Source organism: Triturus cristatus, chromosome 10 (assembly GCF_964204655.1).
Source record: "Triturus cristatus chromosome 10, aTriCri1.1, whole genome shotgun sequence".
Lineage (NCBI taxonomy): Eukaryota > Metazoa > Chordata > Amphibia > Caudata > Salamandridae > Triturus > Triturus cristatus.
Window position 1 is genome coordinate 1,126,266,042 of NC_140593.1, and position 27,784 is coordinate 1,126,293,825.

Genomic DNA, 27,784 nt, shown 5'->3' on the forward strand with positions numbered 1-27,784 from the left:
AACCCCCATGAAGGCCCACATTTTGCCATCAATTGTTGGCTCAATACAACTCTTGCATCCTGTTCTTATGTTCCAAGGTGATCATCTGACATTTTCTGCAGCTGGGTAGATCCTTGACTTGAATCCAAGCACCAGGCCAACCTTGAACTTATGTAGATTCATCTTACTCTCAGGGTTTGTGCAGGTTTTAGAAGAATAAAGTAATCATTGTTTCTTTAATCGCAGTACAGAAAGGTATTTATACAAAATCTGGAAAAAGAAACTGATCATCTGATATCAATTCATCAGTTTTGTCATGCGTTGACCCCTTTTGACTAGTTACAAACATCCATAGGAAACACTTAGGTAAAAGGGAAGGATGAGTCTTTAAAGAACTACTTTATGGAGGGAATGAGAGTAGAGACTAGATAGTGGAGGTATTTGGTAGCGAGAGAGTACAGTGGAGGTATTCTGAGTGCAGATCAGAAGAAACATTACTCTTTCTAGAATATGGTTGGAATGTAAAAACTGTGTGAAAGATTACAACAACAAGCTCAATGAGAGGGATGAGAACTAGCAATAGGCAAACCTACTTTTCTTTCCTTGACCAGCCAATCATATGGTTAATGAAGGCAGAGGTGGGAAAAGATGTGTGCAGCGAAGTGTACACTATGGATATTGTAAGTGCAGGCACTGATATGGTGATGTTAAGGAGCCCTTCGCGTCACTGCGTAATTATTTCCAGGATCAGCCATGCTAATGCAGTCGTCTATTTAATCAGAATCTTTCCTGTACATAGCCGACCACCTTTGAATACATAGGGTGTGATTACCCAGTACACGTAGAGGCTCAGTACTCAAGCAGCAATGTACATATTGATCAGAATGTATTCACTCTTAGCCCTTTCTATTTTCCAATACCCTCATTAGAAAAGGTGAAACTTTCATTTGATTATAGGCTCTGGGACCCCCACAGGAGAAATGCAATCCCTTTTTCGAGTGTTAGTTGCAACTCTTAATTTCCTCCGAAACTTGCAGCCCCCAGTCTCTATAGACCTGATATTGCCACTTGCTAGGTTGACCAGCCATCTTTTCTTGGGATTGTCCCAATGAAATAGGCTTTGCTTCAGTGAAGAAGGGCAGTCAAAGATTATCCAGGGAGACATTTTTACCAATCTCCATCTGGGCTAACCAGTACCTATAGCTAGTGTTCTGTGGGGTTTTCTCAATATGGTCTTGCTCTCTGTTCAGCATCCTTACTTATGGCCCAGGATATGCCAATGTTTGCAGCCTCAGGTCTGATGAAGCACTCTTGCTTGCTTACTGACTAATAGGTTAACTCTGTTTTCTGACTGGCTTCTTTTCTCAGCTTAGCACATAGCTACTTTCCTCACCTGTAACTCCATTACATTTGACTGCATTCACTTTTAGAATCAAGGGTCTCAGATGTGCAGTTATTACAACAGTTTTATTTGCATTTTTCTGCTCTGGAATGCTTATTGGATGAGAGGTATCTTCAGCTGTTCACGACCCCCGCTCCAGTAGCTTTCCTACTTCAGAGGAGTTGCAGACAATCATCACAGATCCACAACAAATCTATTACAGAAAGCACCAACATAAGAAACGTAAAGAAGGCCAGGGACAGCAGCAGTAGCCAGCAGGAAGCTGTGTCCTGGGTTTTGTTCTGCTGGCCAGATGGGTGATGGGGACCTCAGGGGGGGTTGAAGAATGTGAACCAGTCTGGTAGTGTAGCCTGAATCAAGCCCAATCCGAGTTACCACCTCCTGTATTAGATCACTCATAGGAAGTCCAGAAAGCTGATGGTCCCTTACAAAACAGTACTAGGAGGAGTGGAGGAGTGTGAATCAGCAAGGCACTGACACGCCCCACCTCGTGTTAAAAGGGTTTAGAATTCAGTGCAGGTAAAGCACCATTACTGGAAGTTTCACAGTCAAGCCTCTTTCCTCAATTCACCAAGAAACCTGCAGTATGTATGGGAGGCCTGATTAAATCTTTGCTTCCCTTACCAACAGCAAGAATGAAAAAAGGCACTTGCAAAAGCACGAATTGACACTAGCAATGCTATTGACAGTGGTTTCAACTTTTAGTGAAGTTTAGAATAGATGTTGGTTCCAGGATAGTGTGGGTGCAAGGCAGATCACCAGATAGATGAAAGACCAAAGCTTCAGCAGGTAGATCACAAAGTGATACCTGGCAAGATCACATCTAAATGGGGATCCAGAGTGATCCTTTTAACTTGGTTACATACCCAAAACTTTGGATAAAAACACAAATGACCTTTATTAAAACTTGAGCTGAGGATGAAGAAAGTCTTCCATATTTAAAGTTCTCTGGGAGGTCAGTGGAAGTTTCTCCTCTAAAGTGTCTGAATCTGCAACAAATATGGTGGAGAAAACTCAGCACAAATCAACCAGCGTGCGTCTCTGCTAGCAGATTTTCCACCGGAATGTGTGTGCATGGGCAAAGTAACTCCAACGTGGTTGTATTTTGTAGGTGCTCACATACCTACACTCCCTAAGTTTTTGAAGATGGCACCTCTCTAAAATAGCATGGCAGGTCCTCCAGATAATTGCTTTGCCACCATTTGCTGAGTGAGTTACTGCCACATCTTGTCGGAGAGAGGATGATGGTGCTGGGGGGTTTACCACCGGAGGAATATCCTTTATTTGCTGAATTGCCAATTGGTAGATATCCAAATGGTGGTGGTAACAGTAAATCTGTTACATATATGATAAGTTTACATTTGCTATCCTCCGCTTAAGAAGGTTACAAGACCTGGAAGTCTTTGTTCAAACGTCACGATCACTGAAGATTCTCTAGAAAAGAATTCATGCCAACTTTAACAAAGCTTAAAAGAATGCACAAACTCCTTGATTTTAACAAGGTCAGAGGTACTAGCACTTACAATTTTCATATGTTAGCACTGCTCTGAATTAGTGACTGACAACCTTTATTTTAGGGCTTCATTTGACCTAGTTGTTTCTGGTGCTCGGCACCAGCACTTAATTGCCAACAGTGGTAATTATGACAGTCTGCTAAATGGTGGCACTGTTTGTCTAAATTATAGAAAAGCTCACAATAGTTGTTTATTAATGAATTGAACGTTTAAAGGGACTAATATCTGCTTCCCAAGCCATTCTCATAGCTTTGGGGGCCTGGAATAGTCTGAATTGTCACTCTTGTAGGAGTGCAATGGTTTGTAGTTTTGTTGGTACTGTTGTTGGCAGGGACAATGGGTGGTGCAAGCTTTAGTGGCCTCCAGAGGAGGGCCCTGGCACTTTTTTTAGCACTGCTTTCTTCTAACTTTAGGAGTCTGCATGACTGAAGACACTAACAAACGGATATCCTGTGCTGCCTGGCATGCTCATCGATTCGCCAGATGAATTCATGCACCCATTGACCGTCAATGACATCACAAGGTTGACCTCTTGCCTCACTCTGTTACCTCAATAGCCTCATATTGGTGGGTCGGACTTCCATGCCCAGCAGTTCAAGGTCCAGAAGGTCAGGGATTTCACAGGCTCTTGGGATGTTGGTGATGCAAGGTGATATAGGGTCATGTTTATGTTGTTCATGAAACCAATTTATAATACACTCAAATCCGTAGAAGAACTGGCCTACGATGTCATAGGAAGAAGGAATGAAAGTTAATGGAAGAGGCAGTGAGAGCTCAGTGGCACAATGCTAGTCAGCATGCACATAGATTCTAATGTTCTTGATTGAAGGAGATATAGGTTTGGTCTTGATCATGCATCTGCTGGAGCATATTTTTAGTCTCCATGGTCCGCGTTCAGCCTTGGCCTTGTGGAATCTTTAGGGCTTCTCACAGGCCTTGTGTGCATGGGAACAGTAGGTCTGGAAAAATCCCCAGGTTTTGCCATAATTCAGGGGCGCGAATGCACTATGAGGGTGGAAATGTTTGCCCTGGCAATCTAGATGAATGAGAAGAGAAGCCTTTTCACCCACCCTGACCTTATTGTGCTGCAGGTTCCCCAGTGTACAGCTGCACGTGTGCGGAAGGCCATAGTGGAAACCCTGTCAATTCCTGAGGCTGGGAATAGGAAGAATGGGAGTTGCCACCATCCCTGTTCTTACAGAGCTCAAAACAGCAATCCTTCACTGCACCTTTTCTCTAATGGAATGGCCCTAATGGGTTGATGAGCACTTTTTCCCAATTCTAAAATTGCAGCCTGAAGGCGAGGGTATAGGTAGGAATTCGATCATTTGTTTAGCGAAACCCCACCTGTTTCTTCCTCTAAACAGGTCAGCCTGGATCCGGATCATTGAGTTTGGCAGGCGGAGGCGATGACCTTCTCCAACCAAACTGAGATTCATCCCGATATCATCAACAAAGAAAATTCCCCTTAGAAACAAAGTGTCCGCCTACAACAAATTATCCTGGAAATCCACCAGGCACTATCTGGATACTGTGTTTTCGTAGTGGTCTACGTGCTTTTCTCCCACACCCATCCTCTCCAGATGATCCTATCTGGAGACCTCCACCTGTTCACAAACAACCAGCTGTAATTTAATATCCACCTTTTTGCCTACATCCCATTATTGTAAGAGGTAGATATATGATCTTGTATCCACTAGGGAAGCCTGATGTTGCAGCTGGTTCTGGTTGGGCTACATCTCCACCAGGAACACCTCCTGCAAACTGCTGCTCAAGAACTTTAGATTGCAGACATGGTTGTAAATATGTGAACAGATTTGATGCCAAAATATCACCCACAGAAATTCCAGCATGCACATTTATTAATTTTCAAAATATTGACTTGCACTGTATCATCAAGGTAAGCACACGTAGGGAAGTATAGTTGTAATATTCTATTTCCTTTAGCTCAACTGCAAGTTGGTGGATCTCCTAAGGTACAAGTAACAGTATTTATACCACCTATATGGTAAGTTTCCCTTTGGACATCCTCCACATTCACTTACATTGATGGTATACTGTATGACAATTTTGTGCTCATCAAAATGTAAAACTCAGCACGCCCTGGGTACATCCAGGGATGAAACCTATATCAAACTGCTTCTAAACACTTCAATGTCAATGTGATGTGATTTGATTTGAGGGTCCTTCCGCCATTTTATGTGTGTTGGTTGATTAGAACTCACCATTGTGAAACCTACTTCCATCCTTCCAGGCATGTTTGGGAACCAGCTGCCCAGTCCTTGTGGCAGGGCGGCTCCCAGTAACTGCAGCAGCCGGGGCAGCACCGAGGACATCCCATCGCTGTTCAAGCCAAAAGACCTGGCGGGGACGGTCAAGCAAAAGATCCTTCTGGATTATAGAGCCTACATGTCCCGGTGTATCCAGACCGAGCCCCCCAGCTCCCACCCGAGCCCGTGTCCCAGCACCGGCAGCAGCCCCACCACCAGGAAAAAGGTGAGTAGAACCTGTGCATCTATCTGTCCCGCAGGTAAAATAAATTAAATTAGTAGATTTATATAGCGCGGCTTATCACCCGTGAGGGTATCCAGGCCCTGTCCATGGGCACGGGGAGATTAAGTGATTTGCCCAGAATCACAGGATGTTGAGCCGACACTGAGACTCGAACCCAGACCCCTAGCTCCCGATAAGTGAACAATTATTAGACATGTATCTTCCTCTTCAAAATATCTTCTAAATAATTGCTTGTCTGAGAGTGTGCATATGTGTGTTATGCTATGTGCCGTATATTATGCTTCATTACATTAAATTATGCTATGTTATGTTATATTTCATTGGTTTCTTTAGCAAAAGCTGAAGAGGTTCATGGTACATTTGGGATAACACATATCTAAACTACCACTGGATTAAAACTAACAAGAGCTCAAATTACTGATTGCAGAGAGACAATTATTAATGTTCTGCTGTACTTTTTAAAAACTTTTTTGTGAATCCAGTCAATCGGCTGTAGAGTATCAGGAAGACTTTGTGTGCTTACAATTCAGTTATAAAGTGAAATAATTTCTTTGAAAGGTCTGCTGTATTTCAGGCCTATGAGTAATGTGTTTTAGTCTCTCTCGTGTGACATTTATATATGGTGGAAAGGTTTTTTTTTCACCTCAGGCATAATCTTCCCTTCTTTTCCTCTCTGACTTTAACTTCAGCATTAGCAGTTTGTCTAAAATTCATGAGTTTTTCTCATCAAAGACGAGCTAGGGGAGTTTACTCCACAGGCGTTTTCCTCCTGAGACACATAGTCATTTCCACTCACTGTCATTCCACATCAAAGCCAATACACTGCTTAGACCCTCTTGCTGAAGAGGTCTAAGCAGTGTATTTGCTTTGGTGTAGAATGACAGTGAGTGGAAATGACTATGTGTCTCAGGAGGAAAACGCCTGTGTAGAAAACTCCCCTAGTCCGTCTTTGATGTCCATGAGGTCTGCCCACCTTTGGAATTTGGATGTTGAGGGGAACCCCAAACCTGTAGGTCCAAATTTGACCGGATCATATGGGATAATCTGGTAGACCCTAACTTACTAAGGCCCTGATTTAGATTTTGGTGGAGGGGAACACTCCGTCATAAATGTGACAGCTATCCCATCGCCGTATTACGATCCCATTATATCCTATAGACATCGTAATACGGTGGACGGGATATCCGTCAAATTTTTGAGGGAGTATTCCATCCGCCAAAATCTAAATAAGCCTTGAGTCATTGATAACGTTTTTGCTGCCTCTGAGGCAGACCTGCCAGCTCAGATGGTGCTACTTTGTGTCAAATAATATCAGCGTGATTCATATGGTATGGCGCAGCGGCCAGACCGGTTGACTCAAGAGCGCAGGGCTCACAGTTCGATCACCGGCGGCAGCTCAGCTCAGCATCATGTGACTCTGGGCAATAGCTCACTTTGGGGCCGATTCACAGAACTAACTTAAGACAAAATCCTACATTTACTACTTTTGGTATTCACAGAAGTTAGGATTTTGTCTTATGTTTGTCTTAAGACAAACTTAAGACAGACTTAAGACAGACTTAAGACAAACTTAAGACAGACTTAAGACAGACCTAAGACAGACTTAAGACAGACTTAAGATAAACTTAAGACAAAATCCTAACTTAAGTCTGTCTTAAGTCTGTCTTAAGTCTGTCTTAAGTTTGTCCTAAGACAAACTTAAGACAAAATCCTAACTTCTGTGAATACCAAAAGTAGTAAGTTTAGGATTTTCTCTTAAGTTAGTTCTGTGAATCGGGCCCTTTATCTCCCCGATAGCCCCCAGCACCTTGAAACCCTTAATGGGGTGATATGTTCGCACTTTGCAAATAGGAATTCATTATTTATTATTTGTATGGTCACCAATTGAAAAGCCAATGACACACGATGTGCACATGTTGGGCCCAATTCACAGAACTAACTTAAGACAAAATCCTAAACTTACTACCATTTTGGTATTCACAGAAGGCACTTACTCATTTTGGTATTCACAGAAGGCACTTACTCATTTCGGTATTCACAGAAGTTAGGAGTCCTAACTTTAGGACTCCTAAATGCCTTCTGTGAATACCGAAAGTCTTAAAATTAGGAGGACTACTAAATTGAGAAAAATCCTAATTTTAAGACTTTCGGTATTCACAGAAGGCATTTAGGAGTCCTAAAGTTAGGAGTCCTAACTATACTACTACTAAACTGAGAAAAATCCTAATTTTAAGACTTTCGGTATTCACAGAAGGCATTTAGGAGTCCTAAAGTTAGGACTCCTAACTTCTGTGAATACCGAAATGAGTAAGTGCCTTCTGTGAATACCAAAATGAGTAAGTGCCTTCTGTGAATACCAAATTGGTAGTAAGTTTAGGATTTTGTCTTAAGTTAGTTCTGTGAATCGGGCCCGTTAACTTGTACATCCCCATGTAGAATAAGTCTTCAGCTCGTGTGTAGAGTCGCTACACAGTTGAAATCCATTAATAGTTTTGCATCCTCCCGAGGCATGGCGAGCAGGTTCAGAAAATGTTGTTTTTGTGTAGGGTGAGAGTGGCTGCACAGGCACAAATCTCTGTCTCTTCTCTTCTGGCCAGCTCTGTGCAATGCTCCACTTTGGCTGTTAAGTCTTTGATGCTTGAAAGTCGCATCCTTCTCCAGGCCCTTCCTCTCCAAGAACCCGTCTCACCTTTCACCCAGTAAAAAAACTTTTCAAAGTTGTCAAGTTTGCCTGAGGAGCTTTTAGCCCCAGCTTTAGGTCTTTCAGGAGGGTAACAAAGTGTTTTTGTAATGCATGCCTCACCCTGACACTATCTCTTTTTCCTGAACTCGTCTAGAGCAGAAATCTTGTAAAGAGTAAGGGTATGTGTGTCTCAGCCACTGTAGGTATGGCCACCTCTGCCATGCCTGGTTCCAAATCTTTGTTCCAGGTCAAACAGGGAGTTTTGATCTTTATTCATGGTGAAGCAGTGTTAGGGTTCCAAAATCCTGCCATCAAATGGTGCTCAAGAAGACCCTGTGTGGTCACGCCTGCAGACCACTATATGTCAAAACATCTCTCCAGCACTTGTCACTCCTGGCTCCACGTGGCACGCCAGTCTTGGTTTCCACATCAACATCCTGATGCTTTACAGTCTATGTGTTTCCTTCTGTAACCAAACCTTCCCTAAATCTTGTCCTGGAAGTGGCACTCTGTTTAGTATCATGTACACATATGCGTTTGCATCTTTATAAGGCGTACAGTGGCTGGGCCACCAATACATATATAAACAACCACAATTCCGCACACCTCTCCTTTGTAAACCCATCGAGACACATGATATAGTGTTCTTGAGAAAGGTGAATCGTCAGCTCCTTCCTCAAGTGGAACAGGGCTGATGCAGTCCTGATGGATACTGAGATGTTGTTCTAGGTCCTTGGTGGAAGATGCAAAAAGCCTTTTTATGTTAAGCATTGTTTCCCTCAAATGTGAGTAAATCATTTTGGGCCAGATGAACGAACCGTTTTTGTATGCGCAAACGGGTCTGTGACCCGTTTGCGCATGCAAAAACCCTACAGGGCCATGTACAAACGCAATTTAGCGAGTCACAATTAATTTGCGACATGCTAAATAGCATTTGCGACTCGCAATTAGGAAGGGATGTTTCAAGGGTGTCTCTTCCTAATTGCGACCCTGAGCCCTATGTAGGACTGTTTTGCGACCGCAATTGCAGTCGCAAAACAGTTGCAATTTACTACCTACTTCAAGTAGGTGGTAATGCAGTAACAAATGGGAAGGGGTCCCCAGGGAACCCTTCCCCTTTGCAAATGCATGCGAAAATATTTTTTAAGGGCAGGTAGTGGTCCCAGGGAACACTGCCTGCCCTTAAAAAATGAAACGAAAACGTTTCTTTTTTTTTATTTTTAAATGCATCTCGTTTTCCTTTAAGGAAAACAGACTAAATTTTAAAAAAAACTGCTTTATTTAAAAGCAGTCCCAGACACGGTGGTCTGCTCTGCCCAGCAGGCCACCATCCCTGGGAGGGCCAGCTATTCCCAATGGGGTTGCAAAATGCGAGTGCCTCATGAATATTGATGAGCCTCGCATTTTGCAACCCCATTGGGAATCGCTAAGTGTCTCTGACACTGTTGTACATTTGGAATTGCGACTCGCAATTTGCGACTCGCTATTTTTCGCAATTTGCGAGTCGCAATTCCAAATGGTCGTACATCTGGCCCTTTTGTGCTAATTGAGTAATTTTTTAATTATCTAAGCCATTATATATATCTTCAAAGTATGCCGACTTGGAGTTAAGAAGAGTAAATCTAGCCCCCATATGTCCCCTCCCTGGACGAACAATTAACGCTTTGCAGTCCAAGAAATGTGACAGCGTAGCAGATCGAGTTAATATCAGAAACGATGTTATAACCTGTGACAGATAATGTACCTTGCTAAGTGAAATGATAGTTTGTATGACATGACCTTTTATTTGTTCAATAAAAAGATTTAACAAAAAAAAGAAGAGTAAATCTATACTATATACTTACCTGTATATTATTCTGGTCAATAGCGCTCAATATTCCGGCATCAGCCTTCTAAGAGAGTCCCAAGATGGGATCATGAGGTGCACAGTAACGTACAAATTATAAAGCCTTAGACATACACCATCTATGCTGCGTTGTGGGTACTATGCGGACTCTCTTTTTGTTGCAGTCCTTTTCTGAAGCTCGTGTGAGCAGTGATCCCTACATGGCCTGGATCAACGCACTGATTAGTCGCATCTTCTGGGACTTCCTACGAGAAAAGTACTGGGCCGACCAGGTGGCCAACAAGATTCAGAAAAAGCTTAGCAAGATCAAGGTAAGTTGATAGAAAGGTGGAAAGTGGTCCTTCCATCAGCATGACCTACCTATAAACACGAACATTTAAGACAATAATTGTATGTAAGAGTTTGAAGATGTAGAATTGGTAAGGAACTCTCCCTAAGTCATGGGCAGCAGTGAAGGCCATCCAAAATAATGATATATTTTATCATAACAATGAAAATACAATTTATTTTCTAAAAATCTATATATTATTTATCATGAATGAGTATATAGGTGTACATGTGAGACGTTGTAGTTGAGGCTTCTCTGATCCTATATGAATTCCTTAAGACAGCCCTATGGGAGATAGGGTCTGCAAGTAAATGGTGTCATGAAAACTCTCTAATCCTGCTCGTGGCCTGGGGGGCAGAACTCATCTCTCTGAATTAGACTTAGAATCAGTGGTATTAGCTTTTGTCTTAAGATTTTTAGTTGTAGCTGACCCCTTTACATGGACATTCCAATTTGAAGCGTGATGACACTTCACTCGGGGTAATTGCTTTAAACGTACACAGTTTAACAGAAAAGGCTGAGTAATGCTTCGAGCAGGCAGTGACTTGCTAACAAGTAAGACACTCACAATGTACAGGGGTAATTGAGTATACAGTTCCAAAAATGAGCCCCCAGACCTCCTTCCTGCATCTCACCACCCTTCCACAATCTCACAAAGTCTGCTGCAAGAAACCATTTCCTGCATAAAAAGACAAGCAAGCATTTCATTAAATTTGCATTCATACATATAATTTTTTATTATTGTTATTATATATAAATAAAGTGCCCTGGACAGTATAAAGCTGAGGAGAAATTATATCCTATCTGGAAACCTATGGATAACCAACCACATTTTTAATCCCACATTTTCCATATTGACCACCTGATCTAATTAATTTTTCTAAACCCTCTCATCTTTGTCAACAATTCGATCTTTTAACTTCTCCGTCAGCTGTTTTTATAATCTGGCGGCTGTCTCAATATCTGTTCTGGATTAATTAGTCAGTATTTCATAAAAAAGTTGTTTCTGCATTAAAATTGAAAGTAGGCCTTCAGGGTAGGTGTTAATTCTTTACAGGTCAACAACACTCCAGATGAAGCCCAAACACTCGTAGAGCGGTGAGAAAGATCTCATATAATCATCCTTAAGACCATGCGTAGCCATAAAATGGCTACATTATGCCACTCTAACCAGAAACTGGATCTTTTCACAATTTTCATGTGATTGTTATCCCACAAAGGCTTTCAGCGAGTACTTCTGAAGGATCAACTGCTATGTTAGGAGGACATGCAGCAAGAACTAAACGTATGCTAGGACCAGAAGAGAGTGCATGAAGGGAAACATCTATGTCTGTATATTGTTATTCAAATTCCACGTTGATAATTTGTCACAGGCTTGTATCTATTTAGGTGAGAAGGTTTTGGAGGAATTGAGACAATCAGGGTAGTTCACTTCACTCTTTATTTGGATATTTTAGTTTTGACTGTGCTGCCCTATTTTTTTGTTCTGAGCCCACAGTCACTGAGAAAGTATATTGCGCAGGTCTCTCCTCTGTGTCTAAAACGTGTGACATAATTTGCGCTCGAAAGTGCCTCAGTGTCATGAGAGCGTCTTGCAGACAACTCTTACGCCTCCCAGCAACCAAAGGCTATTGAATTATCTGCTTAAAGGGAAACTAGGAACAGGTTAAGACGGAGAGAGAAACAGCCAGCATGGATAAAGATGCCAGGATCTGTAGCGTCCTATGTACACGTGACTGGCAATGGTAGTAATGTCTTAATGTAATAAACAGTACGTGTTCCAAAAAGCCACTATCCACTGTCATGGCTTGGGGGCTCCAGGACCTGAAACGTTGTGGTCAAGGTTCCAAACGAGATGCCAGAGAGAAAAGTATCTTAAACAAAATCATGGTAAGCACAGGGAAAATATTACTCAGGTAGTTGAATAATCAATTAATATACTGTCTGGGGGACGGGGCTCTGATCAGGTGCTGCCATCTTACCCGAGTTCCAATCCATGCCTGCACTTTGTGATTTGTTGACTTCACCATGAATTTCTGTCAAAGAAGGTACCCATCCCTCTTTGACCCTCAGATGTAGCCCTAGTGGTGTCCTTACGCAGAGTCTCTTACAGTCTGTGCTGGACTGTATCCTATTACTCCCAGTACTGAAGAATGGCCAACAGCGTCTGAATACAAAGTCATGAAACGCACCTTGCAGGTTCTTTGTCAGTGTATTATGATACTTCACTGCAGTCTATGATTGACCATCTTTAGTTTGTCCTGTTTCCGTAACCCGTAAAAACAATGAAACGTGGGAAAGCTGCAGTGATCTATCCTGAGTCAACATACATAGACCAATGTTGAAGTATGTTCAGTATGCAACACAAATGAGAATATAGTGTTATTCCTCAAGAACTGCTGGGCTCAAGGATTGCAATAAGTGAATGATGCCTCTGACATTTGGACTCTAGACACACCAGAGGGAATAGGTCGGGCTTGTCTAGCATTTCTCTACCCAATTCATTGTTATCCCATTTTAGCCAAATCTTTGTGGATTAATCTTAATGGGGTTCATAGCTTGGCCAGAGGCTGTAAACCCCTCTAGGACATCCATCAGACATAAAGAAATACTGTCATGCGCACTGGTGCCATCATTGATATGATATTCAAGAAGTACAGTTCTCTACTCTTCTTGGATCTCAAAGATATTGCTCACTGTCCCCATGGTCCATCTGTGGATTCCTTGAGTGGAACCCAGTTTGATTGAGTACTCAGAGCTCTGAAGCTGTGATTACTGAAAGAAGGTGCAACCCGGATGCTAGATGCCCTACTGTGCTAGTAGGGCAGTTTTTCTAACAATTATATATAAATTAGATCTTTGTGGTGGAACAAGTAATATTTATAAAACCATGTATTCAACAAAGAGCCATGCTGCTGATCCTTTTGAGAGAGGGATCAGCCTCATTTTTCCATTTTCATACCTATCAGAGTTATATCCTGTGGAAAGCACCGCAGTGAACACCTTCGTTTCTTTGTATTGAAGCCTGATCACATGAGATTTCTGGCACGCCAATAAAGTATTTCACTGACCAACCTCACGTGAGAGTAAGCTGTTACACTGCATCACTCAGTTTGACTTTGGAGCAAGTAATGAAACTGAATCCATCCTGCGTCCTTGCACCTTTCATGGTTCAATCTTCCCACCGTGGTGCTGTATTTCTGACCAGTTCCAGGGCAGGCAATGCGACTGCATCTGATGGATCCGCTCGCCAATTTCACTATGTTTTGAATTGAGATTCTGCATCCAATACCTTTAACAGGTGCTTTCTGGAGACTTGGGCTGAGGGTCATCAACAACAGACTGATGCAAGATGCTTTTCAGACATCCCAGGGGCTGCACTCCCTTGTCCCAGGTGGTAGAAATGTCCCCATGGATGGAGCATAAGTAGGTGAATATCAGCAAAGGCAACACTGTTGCAGTGGGAATCTAAGAGCGCATTGAAGTTTGGGCGGGAGGATCGGTGATCATGAAGCCTCCAGACCACCCGTCCCTACAATGTGCTCTTTCGTGGTCCTCCCAGACTGTAGCTTGAATGCTTCATCTCAGATGTTAATTGTTATGTTAATTGATTTGTACAGCGCATGTCTGCCCCAGCAACGGGGTGTCCCAGCGCTAGCACCAGAGACAGATAGCAGAGGGGAGCAGAGGGGCAGAGGATTAGACCGAAAAGGGACAGGTTTTCATAGCCTTTCTAAAGGTCCGTGAGTCTGAATGCTCCTGAAGGTCACCGGGAGAGTGTTCCAAAGGGACAATGCCTTCGACCTGAAAGAGCGTCCTCCAGCTCTTGCTCTTTTAACTCGAGGAACACACGCCAGGTGAAGGTCCGCGGAGCGCAGCTTACGGCGCGGAACATAGTGCAGAAAAAGGTCGGGCAAAATAGAAGCGCTTGAGAGGTAAGAATTTTTTGGGCGTTGCAAAGGGTCTTAAAGTGGATTCTCTTGTCCACAGGCAGCCAGTGTAATTTAGGAAGGAGTTTAGACACTGAACAAAATTTAGGGAGAGCAAGAAGGGTACATGCTGCTGCATTTTGGACCCTCTGCAAACGTTGTATCCCAGATTTATTAGCTCCCAGATACAGAGAGTTACAATAATCCAATCTACAAAGAATAGTGGATTGGATGATGATCTGGCATGTTTGTGGGTCGAAGAATGCTAGCAGAGGCTTAAGTCCATGCAGAAGTCCAAAACAGACCCCTGCCGCAGGTCTGTGCTTCAAAAGACAATGCACTGTCGACCCAGATGCCCAAATTTTGTACGCCCTCCTTGGGCGTGGGAGCAGGCCCCAGCACAGCAGGCCACCACTGGTCACCCTATAAGTGAGTATTTTTTCCTAGCAGCAGAATTTTGAAGTTGCTGGCATTGAGCTGCAGACAGTTTGCCGACATCCAATCCGCTACAGCCAGCATATCCTCATAAAATATGATCAAATTCTGGTTTGAGTCGCTGGAGAAGGAGATTACCAGCTGAGTGTCATTGCAGCGAGGCCCCATGGTTAACAAACTACAAAGAAGAATCAAGTTTTATTGAGCTTTATGTGCAATGCTCACATTGTGTCTGTCCTCTAAAGATGAACAATCAGAAGATAACAAAAAATTTAGCTACAACCATAAATAGTTTTAAGTAGTAAAGGGTATCATCACTTTCTGCTTCTCGTGGTTGTAGGCATCATTTATTTTTTTTGCATTTTTCTATAGCACCCCTCTGCTACCAGGGTATGTCGGCACACATTACAATGCAATAGAAGAGCAGAGCTTGGGTTGTGTTTTACATTATACATTAAACATTGGAGGAACAATAACCAGATTAGGAGTAGTACATAAAGAAAACTATCGACTGGGAGATAGTGGGGATGGTGGAAGAAAAACTGGGGTGTAAAGTTGGGCGATTGTAGGTAGTTTGAAGAAGGAAAGAGGAGAGAAGGAGGAGGGGAGGGATAAGAGAAGTGGAAGGGCAACAGCGGGGAAGGTAGACATTCAGAAGGAAGACAGAGATGGTAGTAAAATAGGAGAGGGAGCTGGAGGAGTTGAAGTTGAAGAAAGCAGGAGGCTGAGGTTGAAGAGAGATTTCCGTGAGGTGAAGGACAAGGAGGTAGAGGGTGGAGTGGGGGTAATAGAAGTGATGGGACATTGGAGAAGTAGTGAAGAGAAGGTGAGGGGAAGAGGTATGGGAGCAGGTGTGGAAGCAGAAGGAATGGCAAAGTAGGAGAAAAGGGGCAGAGAGCCAGAGGAGGGAGAAGAGAGGTGGAGAGGTGAGTGGCCTAAGGATGGATGAAGAAGAGAGAGAGAGGGGTGGATGGAGGAGAAAGGGTGGAGGAGAGAGGAAGTAAAAGGAGAGATGAAGAAGTCTGAGAGTATCCGTATTTCTAAGATGCTTCATGCCTACAGATATTTTTATGGCAGAGCCTTAGTAGTTTGGAAAATAGGAGTGCTTAGGAAGAGCCAATGTAGATCATTTAGTATTGGGGCGATGTGATCGAATTATGGGTGCTAAAGATTAAATGGAGCACAGAGTGGAGGGACTCTGATGAAAGTTGCATTGCAGTAGTCAATGAGACAGATAACCGTGGATTGGACGACTAGACGGATAGTCCACAGATTTGGTTATGGTGATTAGTATTTGATGTAAAAAACAGGAGTTTTCAATCCAAACACCTAGGAATTTACTTTATTTGTAAAATGTAGTTGAAGCTGAAGGCCTCAATTTCCTTGAACCATTCGAAGTTGAATTTGAAGTGGTGTTGTTTGTACACGAGAACGACTTTAGTTTTGTCTGGATTAAGTTTGAGGAAATGGGTGGCCATCCAGTCTTGCAGCTTTGCTATTCCGTCGTTCAGAGTGAAGATGTCGCAAAGAGGATTAGTTTCCATATAAATATGAATGTCGGCAGAATATTGGTGGCTCTTGATACCCGTGTGCTTTATAAGTCCCTCTTGGGTTCAATGTACAGGGTAAATAGTATGAAAGAGAATGAAACCCTGAGGAACACTACATGTGATGTTAGATGTGTTGAATGAGGGAACAACAAGTCTAACTATCTGTTTGCAATTGATGAGGAAGGAAGTGAACCATCTGAGGACTCTTCATCAGAAGCACATGCCGGTCTCGAGGATCTCAATAAGCCTTTGGTTGTCAATAGTGTCAAAGACCAAGTTAAAAGGTCAAGGAGGACAAGTAGACAAGTGCTTCAATTGTCCACTATGATGTGGATGCTGTCAAGTAGTATTAAGGAGGCCATTCCAGTGCTGTAATTTTTGCAGAGCACAGATTGAAACAGACAAAGAGATAATTTTTGGGAATGTGAGAAGATTATTGTGTTTCAATACATTTTTCAATGAATGTTCCTAGCCAAAGGAGGTTAGTGATAGGTCTGTAGTTCAATAGTGAGTCTGTATCTGATTTTTTAAGAGGGCTAATTGCTAAATTCTTCGGCAATCGGGGAAAATTCCTTCATGCTGCGATGCATTGATTGGCGGCACCAAGTCTTACTGAGGTGTGGAGGTTCTGTTTGTTCTTTTTTAATGATTTTTGCTGAGATTATGTCATCATGGTAGTAGGGTGGTTTTACACATCTAAAATATTGGCACCACAGTGCAACACTTCACACTGTCAAAACTTGCATTCAACGAAATAGATGGAGCATCATTCTTTCTACCCCTAACATATGGGCACCTGTTCTCTCTATCATTGTATGTAATGACAAGTATGCTTTGAACCCCTAAAAAAAAAACTCTTCTGCAGACAAAACGACCACCAATTGCTGGAATCTCTCAGGTTATCCAAATATATCATTACTTTAATCGATTTCTTGGATATTTGTGAGATTTTCCAAACTTATCCTCAAACTAGAGGCTTTAATATTTAGAGCACTATATGATATTGAGACCCCCAGATCCTTTAGAGGCCTTGAATCAATGGTCCATTCCTTCCAGTTACGGCACTTAGACCACCATGTATGTAAATATCCCTTTGTAAATGGTGAGGAGCCCCCCTACTGCAAAACCAGGTAGCACCAATACTTAAGCCTCACATAAGCTTTGGCTGGTCAGCAACCTAGCATTCGGTCTTCTCTCTGCCCGCCCACCAAAATCAGAGTTCACTGCAAATAGTTTACAGAATTTGGTCAAAAGAGCTTACAGAGGCTCAGCAGGAACACTTATTGTGAAACTGCATAACACCACTCTACCCTCATGTTACTTCAGGATGGCCTCTTCCTGAAAAAAACCCAAAAGAAGGGTTTTGTTAATGGAGAACAAAGAAATTGATACCCCTCAGGACCTGGGTACGTGGAAGTTTTCTCCTAGCCCCGGAAAACATGGTTGTTTTCTTCTGCTAGAGGCCTCCAGACCATGCTTGCCATCCATGGCAGGAAAAACATGGCGGACATGGATTCAGGATCAGCATTGCTTCGACCGTCAGGAAAACAGTGTTTTTTTAAATTCGGAATGGGGGAGGGAACCCACAAGATGGGCAAACAGAACATTTGCCATTTTGTGGCAGATGCCCCATTAGAATCGAGCACGACATGAGACCCTTAACATGATAATGTGTTCTATGCACATGCTTCCAGTTAGCCCACCACCAGGGCCTATGCCGCCCTGCAGAGCTAAATATATTCTTTTCTGACTTTGGGCACTCAGCTCCTGGGTAGAGATGGCTCGAGGTACTGGGGCCCAAACCAATTCTGCTAGCCCAGCTGTGGCTCTTCACCCTTCCCTTGGTGGGCAGCCATTTTGAGAGTTGCCTCCTGGGACTAGAAGTCGCTTCAGTCGACTCCCAACGTCCAGGACTTTATCCAATCATAAAACCTTGCATTATACCTTTGTCTTACCCTTAAATCTGCATTTTAATACTCTTTTTCTTTCATTGAAATAGACTGGTGTTATAATGCTGCCTAGTATATGTCAAGTGTATGCAAGGTCCATTTAGAGGATGTTAAAAACAAAAGACAGTGGTCTGAGGGAGTAGAAAAAGCAATGTAATGCATACAAAATTAAAGGGATTGTCAACTAAAACCAAAAGAGTGATTACTAACAATACGCAAAATACAATTTCTTGATGTGCCCATTGCGTGGCACCGCATCTTATGCAGGCTGCCTCGCGGCGGGGTCATTCTGATGTAGAGGTGACAGATGGAAGGGTGCACTGCCGTGTGCTGGATCATTAGGTACAGAGCTCAGACAGAAATCACCCCATAAATCAGACGAGGATGCCTCTTCCCACCTCTGCATCCCACAGACTTATGTCAGCGCACCCTCCCACACGGCTCCGTGACTAGAGCGTCAATGTGTCTCCAAGATATCAGGAGACTGACAGCTGGTCCATGACACAGAGAGATGCAGAGCCACTCTCTTCTCCTCTCTGGCACCTCATCTCTCTAGAAGCTTCAGCTAATTTACACCTTTTCTCCTCTATAGCGCCACATCCCTCTAGAAGCTACAGCTGTTTTACACCACCCTTTTTTTCTAGACCCCAATGTAGTAAACCCTTTTGCTTTTGACAAACACAGCTATGCGCAAAGTTACAGGGTTTACGACAGTAAAAGTGTGATGTGCAATGATGTGCCTAGGTACGGCTGTATAATCGGATCACACATGCATTTACAACACATGCCTTTACCACGCATCCATTACCACGCAAAGCCTTTACCATGCATTGCCTTTAGAACGCAATCTTTTACCACTCATATTCCTTTACCACAGATGCCTTTACAGTATATCTAAGGTAATTGATACTTTATATAAATATCTATATATATCTATATATATATATATATATATATATATATATATATATATATATTATATATGACAAAGGCTTCGCCGAAACGCGTAGTTCTGTTTGTGTGACACAATAAAGGTTATTGTGTTGTCCTTGGCGTGCCGCTGGATTTATTTCGGAGTTACCCGGATTTTGTCCTGTGTTTAATATATATATACATATATATATATATATATATCTTTTAAAAAATTGAGGAAACCCAGCCAAAAAAACATTTTTAATAACTTTTGCCACCCAAAACTCCTACCCACCCCATAAACCTAAAACACCCTTACTACCCAACACCACCCAATACCCTTACCCACTGCATAACCCTAAAAACACCCTTATCACCCTTTACCCCTACTCCCCCCTACACACCTAAACCCTAAAAACATGATTACCACTCAATACCCTTGCCCACTCATAAACCCATATAACACCCTTGCCGCCTTACAGCCCTACCCACACATAAACCCTAAAAACACCATACCAACCAATAACCTTACGCATCCCTAAACACTATAGCACCATTACCATCCCATACCTTTACCCAGCCCTAAAGCATAAAAACACCCTTATCACCCAATACCCCTGCACATCCCTAAACCCTAACAACACCATACCACCCAACCCCCTACCCACCCCTAAACATTAAAAACTCTCTTGTGACCAAATACCTCCACCCCCCCTTAAACCCTAAAACCACCCTTACCACCCAATGCCGTTACCCACCCCTAAACCCTAAAAACACCCTTATCAACCAATACCCTTACCCACCCCTAAACCCTAAAAACACCCTTACCACCCTATACCCCTACCCACCCCTAAACTCAAAACCCTCTTACCACCCAATACCCTTACCCACCCCTGAACCCTAAAACCACCCTTACCCACCCTAAAGCCTAAAATCACCCTGACCACCCTATACCCTTACCCACCACTAAACCTTAAAAACATCCTTACCACTCAATACCGTATCCACCACTAAACCCTAAAAACACCCTTAACACCCTACACACCCCCAACCCCTAAAAACACCCTCATCACCTAATACCCTTACACACCCCTAAATCCTAAAAACACCCTTCCCTCCCAATACCCCATCCCACCCGCAACCCTTACATTTTGCATATATATCACACACACACTTACCTCAAATATACTTACCATTCTTTGTAAAGGCATGTATGGTGAAGGCATATTTGTGGAAAGGTCCTGTGTGGTAATTGCGCTGTATTGAAAAGATTTGACCACCTATGCATAGGCTCAGAAAATGGAATCACCATCAACCTTGTGGCACAAGTCAGATTCCAAGGTGAAAGGTAAAGTTTAAGTTTGTGGTAAAGAAAGGTATTTCCAATCCTGAGAGGCAGGGGTTTGAGAGGTTATAATTTCATTGGCATAACTTGGCACAATCGATAATTTTTTAATCCCCTGAAAACAGTTCAATACATTTTCAGTTACCTTTGGCAAATGTGTCCAGTTTCCTGATAAATCCGCCCACAAATGTCTCTGCTATCAACCACAACTGTGGATACAGTCTACAAACATTGCTGATAGCTGGTGTGTTGACTTCCAAAACTCCCATGACTGGCAAGCTATGGCATGAAACTCATAGTCCCTACCACCGCCTCTTAAATACACACTCTTTTGAGACTCAAGCACCTCCACCATCGTTGGGCAGGCGGCTATTTAATTTATGGCCTACTGACCTTCCTCCCTCACTGGTCCTCTTTTCCTACCAGTCAAAGCTTCCAGACCTACAGATCATTCTTTCCCTGCTGGACCTGTGGAGCCTGTTTGACCCAACTGCCTTACACCACTCATCTCTCTTCACAGAATCAAGCCAAGTCTCCGTTTACCCTCCCTATCCGAACTAACCAATGCTATCAATAATAATAAAATCTAGAACATCTTCCTCAGTTACATCCCAACCAATTGCATTCTCAGCATAAACATCAAACAAACTGTAAATGAGTTTCCCAGCATTGGTTGATCACACCCTTTTCCAAGACCCAGTCCTGATGTACCAAACTAGACTCCTGCCAGCTGGACTGTACCACCCAGTCAAAAGCCTCAGGGAAAAGCAATGTGTTTTTCTTACTCCGCCTAGTCCCGAATAAAATGAAGCTCAACCATGGAAGTCAATGACCGCAAGAAGTTAAAACCACACTGACCATTTTCATTTAAAATCTCTTTGCTTGTTACAAAATACCATAGTCTGAGCATTCGTGATCGCCAGTAATTTGAGACCTTTCTAAGTTATGTATCTTTGGAAACAAAAATCTGCAAAGATGGCTTCTGTGGAGAACTTTACTACATAAATATACAAACATAAAAAATATGAGTGTTCCGGAATTTTTTTTTCTGAATGAAAGTAAAAAGAAGGAATCAGTAACATACAACTGTCACAGGTAAAAAGACAAGGATATTCGCGAGTCCGACGCTCAACACCCAAACATTTTACAAATGAGTAGGCCTGGGCGGTGAACTTTGCTCCGTTTGCGGAGTTTGCGAAGTGCAGAAAACTCTGCTCGCGTAGCGCAGTGGAGGTTTTTACCCACTCGCGCTCACGAACGGTAAGTTTGCTAGCCCGAGCTACCGCTCGGGTAGAATTTCTACCCGAGCAGCAGGAAGACCAGCACAAATGGCAGTTCGCATTGCACCCCGCCCCTTGCGGAACTCCGCTGAGTTTTTGTGTCACTTCGCAGAGTTTTGCGTAGCAAAACTTGAGGTGGAGTTGCCCCAACTCCTAAGGAATGTCACTAAGCTCCCTACAAAAATAAAAACTAGAAAACCATGAACAGCATCAAGAAACCCAGGCATATTGGGTAGGACGTGATGAGGGCTGGGCCTGCAAAACCTTGCTTCTGTAGCAGTTATGGGACTGTCAGCTGGAAATCAAGGGGATTGGACTAACCAGGCATCAGTCAATGCATTATGATAATGGGAGTGAGATGCCGGGAAGGATTGTGGTATAGTAATGCCCACCTGAGATCCTAGGGTCCAGGGCAACATTAATCTGTCCATTGAAAGGAGAAGCCCTGATGTGGGAGTTCAGGGTGATGGGATGGGAGGACTGCACCCTTAGAAGTGGACACCGACTACTGAAACGGATGATCATGGATACATGTTTCTACCTTTCTTCTACAGTTGCCATACTTTATGAACGAGCTGACTCTCACCGACCTGGACATGGGGACGTCTGTGCCGCTCATTCTCTGTGCTTCAGCCCCAACAATGGATAACAGAGGTAAGTGACTTACACTGGAAATGGGGGAGGGAGAACAAAGAACACATCTTGTTTTAGCAGGAGAACTGGGAAATAATAGTATTTAGGAATCTAGACCTATTGCCAAGCCATGCTTCCCACCATACAAAAAATCCTCACAAACATTTAAAAGTGGCATTTTGGGTCTGTGGCCACTCCTGGAATATGTCTGCAAGGCTTGAACTGCTAAACCCATAAGATAATATAGGTCATTGTGTTGAGTGTTCGCCGATGAGATCTGTGTGTGATTTGCTTGTTGCAGTTTCGATTCCTGGCAGTGCTGACTGAGCCTTTCATTTTTCCAAGGTTGGTAAGATGAATGCCAGTTTTAATTGGATAACAGTTATGTGCCCTTCCCTTCTCTGCATTATTGGAACCTTCATGCAATGGGAGAGGAAAAACGTATAATTACATGCGGATCACCTCACAATTGTTAGAACCTCTACTACCCTAGCCTTCTCACTCACTACATTTCAAAAAGTGGAGGGACCCTCTCATTTTCCCAGCAATGCCTCATGCCTTGAGACCGTCTCCTGCAGTAAGAGCACTCCTCCTGACAAGAAGCCAGTCCTCCCTACTCAAAGCTTAACTTGCTTTCACAGGACTAGAATCCCATTCCTGTAGTCTCACTAACTCACAAGCTGTGCTGCCTTTTGTAAAGCCACACATCATGGGACAAGACCACATCCCCTTTCACAAGGAGGTTCACTTCAATGGAAATATTTGATCAAGTACATTTGAAAACAATCATTCAAAACAGAAATACCCATAACTGGCGCATGTAGGCGTTGGTGCCATACAGCCACAGTTAACTTTAGTGCCCCCTGTCGTATGAACTTTTACTGCAATGAAACACACCTAAGGTAAGTCCATAAAAGACCACAGTTGTTAGACTTGACATCCTGGAGTGATAGTCCCCCAAACCTTTTGCCTTCACTCCTCCAGTTTTGCTGAATTTGTTGTTGTTAGCATTAGGACATTGTACACTTTACCACTGCTAATCAGTGCTGGAGTGCATTGGCACTCTCCCTAAAACATGGTAAAATTGGCATGCACCCAATTGGCACATTTAATTCACTTGCAATTCTCTAGTAAAAATGTACTCCAAAAACCCAAGGCCTGTAAATAAAATTCTACAAGTGAACCTGAACACGTATTGTGCCACCCACTAAAGTAGATTTTAAAAACATGTCTCAGGCCTGCTACTGCATAAAGGAAGGCTCAAAAGACACGTAGGGCAGGATGGATTGTATTTAAGAAGTAGGGCGTGTGAGTTTACGTTTTTCACGTCTTGGTAGTGAAAAAGTCATTTTTGACTATTTTAAGGCCTTATTCACCTATAGGATAAAATTAGGTTACCTTATTACACTTAATACGTGATAACTTAAATTTGGGAGCAGATAGGAAAATTCTGTTTACACTCAAGTGTATTGTAATTTAAAACCCTCTTTAATGGTAAAGTTGGATTTTAAGTCACAATTCTGAAAATGCCACTTTTAGAAAGTTGCCATTTTCTTTCCCTAACCATGTGTGCCTTCTGCCAGTATCCTGGGACACATGACTGGAATTAGCTTAGCTGTTGGCCTGTGTCTATTACTCCCATACAGTGAGACAAAGGGAGAATAGATGTTGGCAGGATGAGCCATCCAGCCAGAATGGATATGGAGGAGTTGTTACCTTCCCCACTTACTTTTCAAAGGGCTGCCTCCAGCACCCACACAAAGGAACTTGACACCAGTCTTTTCACATCATAGAGTACTTAGAGCCTTGGCAGGGGAATAAAGAACTTTCCATACCCAAATGTGCGGGAATATAGGAAAGTCCTGCACTTCAAAGGTTGGCACTGGGTACAAATATTGGACCTCTTGAACCACCCACCGGATTCCTTCTGGGCATGTGGATGACTCTGAGAAAGGATGCCTGTGCTGCCTTGCTGCCCTGCTGCTGGAAGAACTGCCCTGCAACCTTGCTGCCTGAGAATGGAAGCCTGGATCTGCCCCTGCGAACACAGGACCACCAGAGTGACTACAAGGGCTAGCTGGCTGGCCTCCTATTACCTACAGGGACACAGAATTCTCCAAAGTACTCCCTGCAACCGCCGAGCTGACCTGCTGCAACTGGACTTGCCTGGACCAGCAACTGGATCTGAATAATTCTTGCTGGCCTCTGCTAGACTGAGTGCCAGATCCCCAAGGATCCTGGACCTGTATCCTTGGCTGGCATCAGAGTGCACTCCTCTACCAAGAAAGGTGAAATCCTGAGGTTTTGGGCTCTTCACGACTGCAAACAGCCGATTCTCTCCAGCACAATTCCACCTTCGCCGACACCATTCTGCCTACGATGACAGCCAGCACGAAGCTCCGGTGAACCGACCCTTTGTGCTACAGCAACTGCCCCCAGCAACACGAGATCTGCACTTTGCGCTACAACATTGACAGCCTGCAGTGACCGCCAGCGCAAAGCTCCAGCAAAGACCGTCCATGACGCCCGACTAAATCTTTGCGCTACTGTGACGCTCATCCACAACACCAGACCTGTTCTTTGTGCTAATGCGACAGCCATCTACGGCACTCTCCCTGCTCCTTGCGGCCTCCTCAACCGTGAATTGGACTCTTTTTATGCCAGAGTTTGAGAACGTAACATTTTTGAGCAGGACTACCCTGGGCCCTGTTTATGGACCAATGCAGTCAGCCTGAACTTGTGACTTTCCTCCTGTCTAGCACAACCAGAAGACTGCGAGAGGCACTTTGTGCTTTTCGGTGCTTTACTAACCTAAAACTTTGAAATTCCATATCTCCGGTTCTACTGATTGGATTTTTATTGTTCTGGTATCATATTATTTATTAAAAATCACTCTATTTTTCTAAAATAGTGAGGGATTTTTCTTGTGTAGTGTTTTCATGTATTACTGTTTGTGTGCTGCATAAATACTTTACACATTGACTATTATTTAAGCCTGACTGCTTTTGTGCCAAGCTATCACAGGGTTAAGCACAAGCTAATTTTGTGACTTTTTGTGGTTCACCCTGTCGAGGATTGTGGTCATTGCTTGAGAAGGGGTACACCCCACTCAACCACTAACCCAATTTCTCACAACCGTCTTCTACAAACAGTCGGACCGCCACAGGACCGCCCACTGGCAAAAAGCCCGACTCCGGCCAAGAGAACACACCCTCTGCTCAATGAAAACCTAAAATGGATTAAGACGCTATACAAATAAGCAATCCTAAACATCATGACCCAATACAAGCCTCAAATTCCTATAGATTAACTATTCTTGGAATTGGTGTGATTAAGTAATCTAGTATTTAGGACGTATTTCCGGTTGGATCATGTGAGGCTTTATTGCCTTCACACAGTGAGAGCAGAGCACAGCTCAGCCACCCTGGGCTGGAAAAGCCATACAATAATTGAGTCCCAACTGCTCCACTGCGCACATGAATCTACATTGGTGATAATAACTGCAACCAACCATTAGTGTTTTGACTGTTAGCTAAAGTGATAACTCTGAAGTCAACATACCATCGTTTTTAGGTCTCGCTGAGCCAGCGCATGCGCTGCTCTCCGAGAAATTTAGTGAGTAGCTTTTTGAAAGTGCTACCAGGGGCTTTTGCTGGCCTCAAGCTTGCGTTCACGCGCGCAGCCGCCATGTGGGTTTCTGTCAAGGCTCATTAAGCCTTGCGTGCCTCTCTCTGCCTTGCTTGCTTGCGCTTCAATTCCCTCCCCCTCCCCCACCACGGATCGCGTCACTCTGCTGGCCTCCACTCCCCCCGTCTCTCTATACGGCAAAAGGCCGTAGCGTGCTTTTTTTTTTTTTTAGCGCGCGCGCACCCAATGAGACTCATTGCAGGAGAAATTAAAGATACACTTAGATGCTAACAGGCAATCGAGAAATTACTTCCTGAATTAGTACTTAATTGGTTTGGTAATTCCCTTGGCTCTATGTAGTCTCTCTTTGTTACTCTCCCCACTTTTCCCTCGTGCTCGCTCGTCATTCTCTCTTCTGTGCTCCCCTTTATCACTGTCCACTGGGTTCATTCTCTCGGTCATGTTCTTCTTTTCCTCTTCATCTGCTCTTTATTTTTTCTTTCTTTCTACCTCCTGGTTTTCCACCTCTGTATCTCAATCCCCGCTCTCATTATCTCTTTTCCTACTCACCACATCTTACCACATCTTCCTACTCACCATCACCCCTCCTTACCTTTCCTAGTACCAGCACTCATTCCCGGTACCACTTTTAGTGCCACTTGCGCTCTTCACTCCTCCTCCAACTTCTCTAGCGTCTGCTCCTCCTCCTCCTGTCCTTCCTCGCACCTTCCCGTATCCCGCTCCACTGTCACATTTAGACTCCGCGGACGTTTGCAAGCAGTAAAATCTACAGCAGGGGCAACGGGTTCACCAACCATCACGTGAGACTCATGGGGGGCGTGAGTGCAAATATACTTACATGGTGATATTTGCATAATCGTCAGAATGGGTTAGGCTGCCTAATTCAAGATGGCCGTCAGCTATAGTGCTACCTGAACTCCAAAAAAGACGGGCATCTTGGCATTGAAGTTTTTCCATCTGAAAACAGAGTTTGGTGCATTGGTATACAGTGCGATTGCGATGAGAAATATACTTTGTTGAATTACGAGTGAGGCAATGGCTCTGGGTGTATTTGTGTGTACGACAACATGAGCGAGTCAGTGCTTGACAAACTAACAGATTCGGGATCATTCACAAGTTCTGAATTCGGATTCTAAACGTTAAGAATATTGCCATTATTTTGGCTGCCCTTCTTTTCAGTCTGCTGACTAGGTTCATTGATTAAGTAAACGCTTTCGCTTTGGTGGCATCATCGCTGCCGCGTCCACTAATCCGAGTCCTGTTTACCGATACATTTGTTCACAGTCCCCATGGCAACCGTTGGTCCTTCTTCTGTATTTATGCTAATTTAGTTTTGGATGTATTCGTATTGGTCACATGACGCTTGGAAACACGTGAGGAGTCACGTGATCTGTCATTGGTAGCGGTGGAGATGACGTGCTGCGGAGAATTACATATAGGCTGCTGCGCTTTTATATGGGCATGCCAGCTTTTGAAACAATCGCGTCTTTACAGACCGGCAGAATGGAGGCGATCGATACCTGCATCAGCTACAGATATGAAATAGAAGGCTGTCAAATGCGTATTAGCTGTCAGTGGTGAAATCTTTGCCCAGACAGTGTTACCATGAGTAACAAGCATTGGCATAGCCAATAGTTCTCGCTTTTGGGACCTTATACGTTTTTTAGCCATGCAACAGTTGATGTTATTGCACCAAGGATATTGTGCTGCATAACTAAATACTTATAAGGTCCCAAAAGCGAGACCTATTGGCTATGCCAATGCTTGTTTGGAGTGTAGTGTGCTGCACAATAACACGCACTCAGTTGGGCTTCTTCAGCACACACTGCTCAGCCTG

At 43.5% G+C, this 27,784-nt stretch overlaps 1 protein-coding gene across 1 annotated transcript in view; it reads left to right on the plus strand.

Annotated features, from left to right (window-relative positions):
• LOC146796689 (testis-expressed protein 2-like) overlaps positions 1-27,784 on the plus strand; it is a 223,467-nt gene that overhangs the window by 129,771 nt on the left and 65,912 nt on the right. Inside the window, exons 5-7 of the mRNA XM_085629372.1 lie at positions 5,150-5,391; positions 10,103-10,249; positions 22,221-22,320. Of these exons, the coding sequence (XP_085485498.1) occupies positions 5,150-5,391; positions 10,103-10,249; positions 22,221-22,320 (489 nt within the window). The remainder of the gene's footprint in view (positions 1-5,149; positions 5,392-10,102; positions 10,250-22,220; positions 22,321-27,784) is intronic.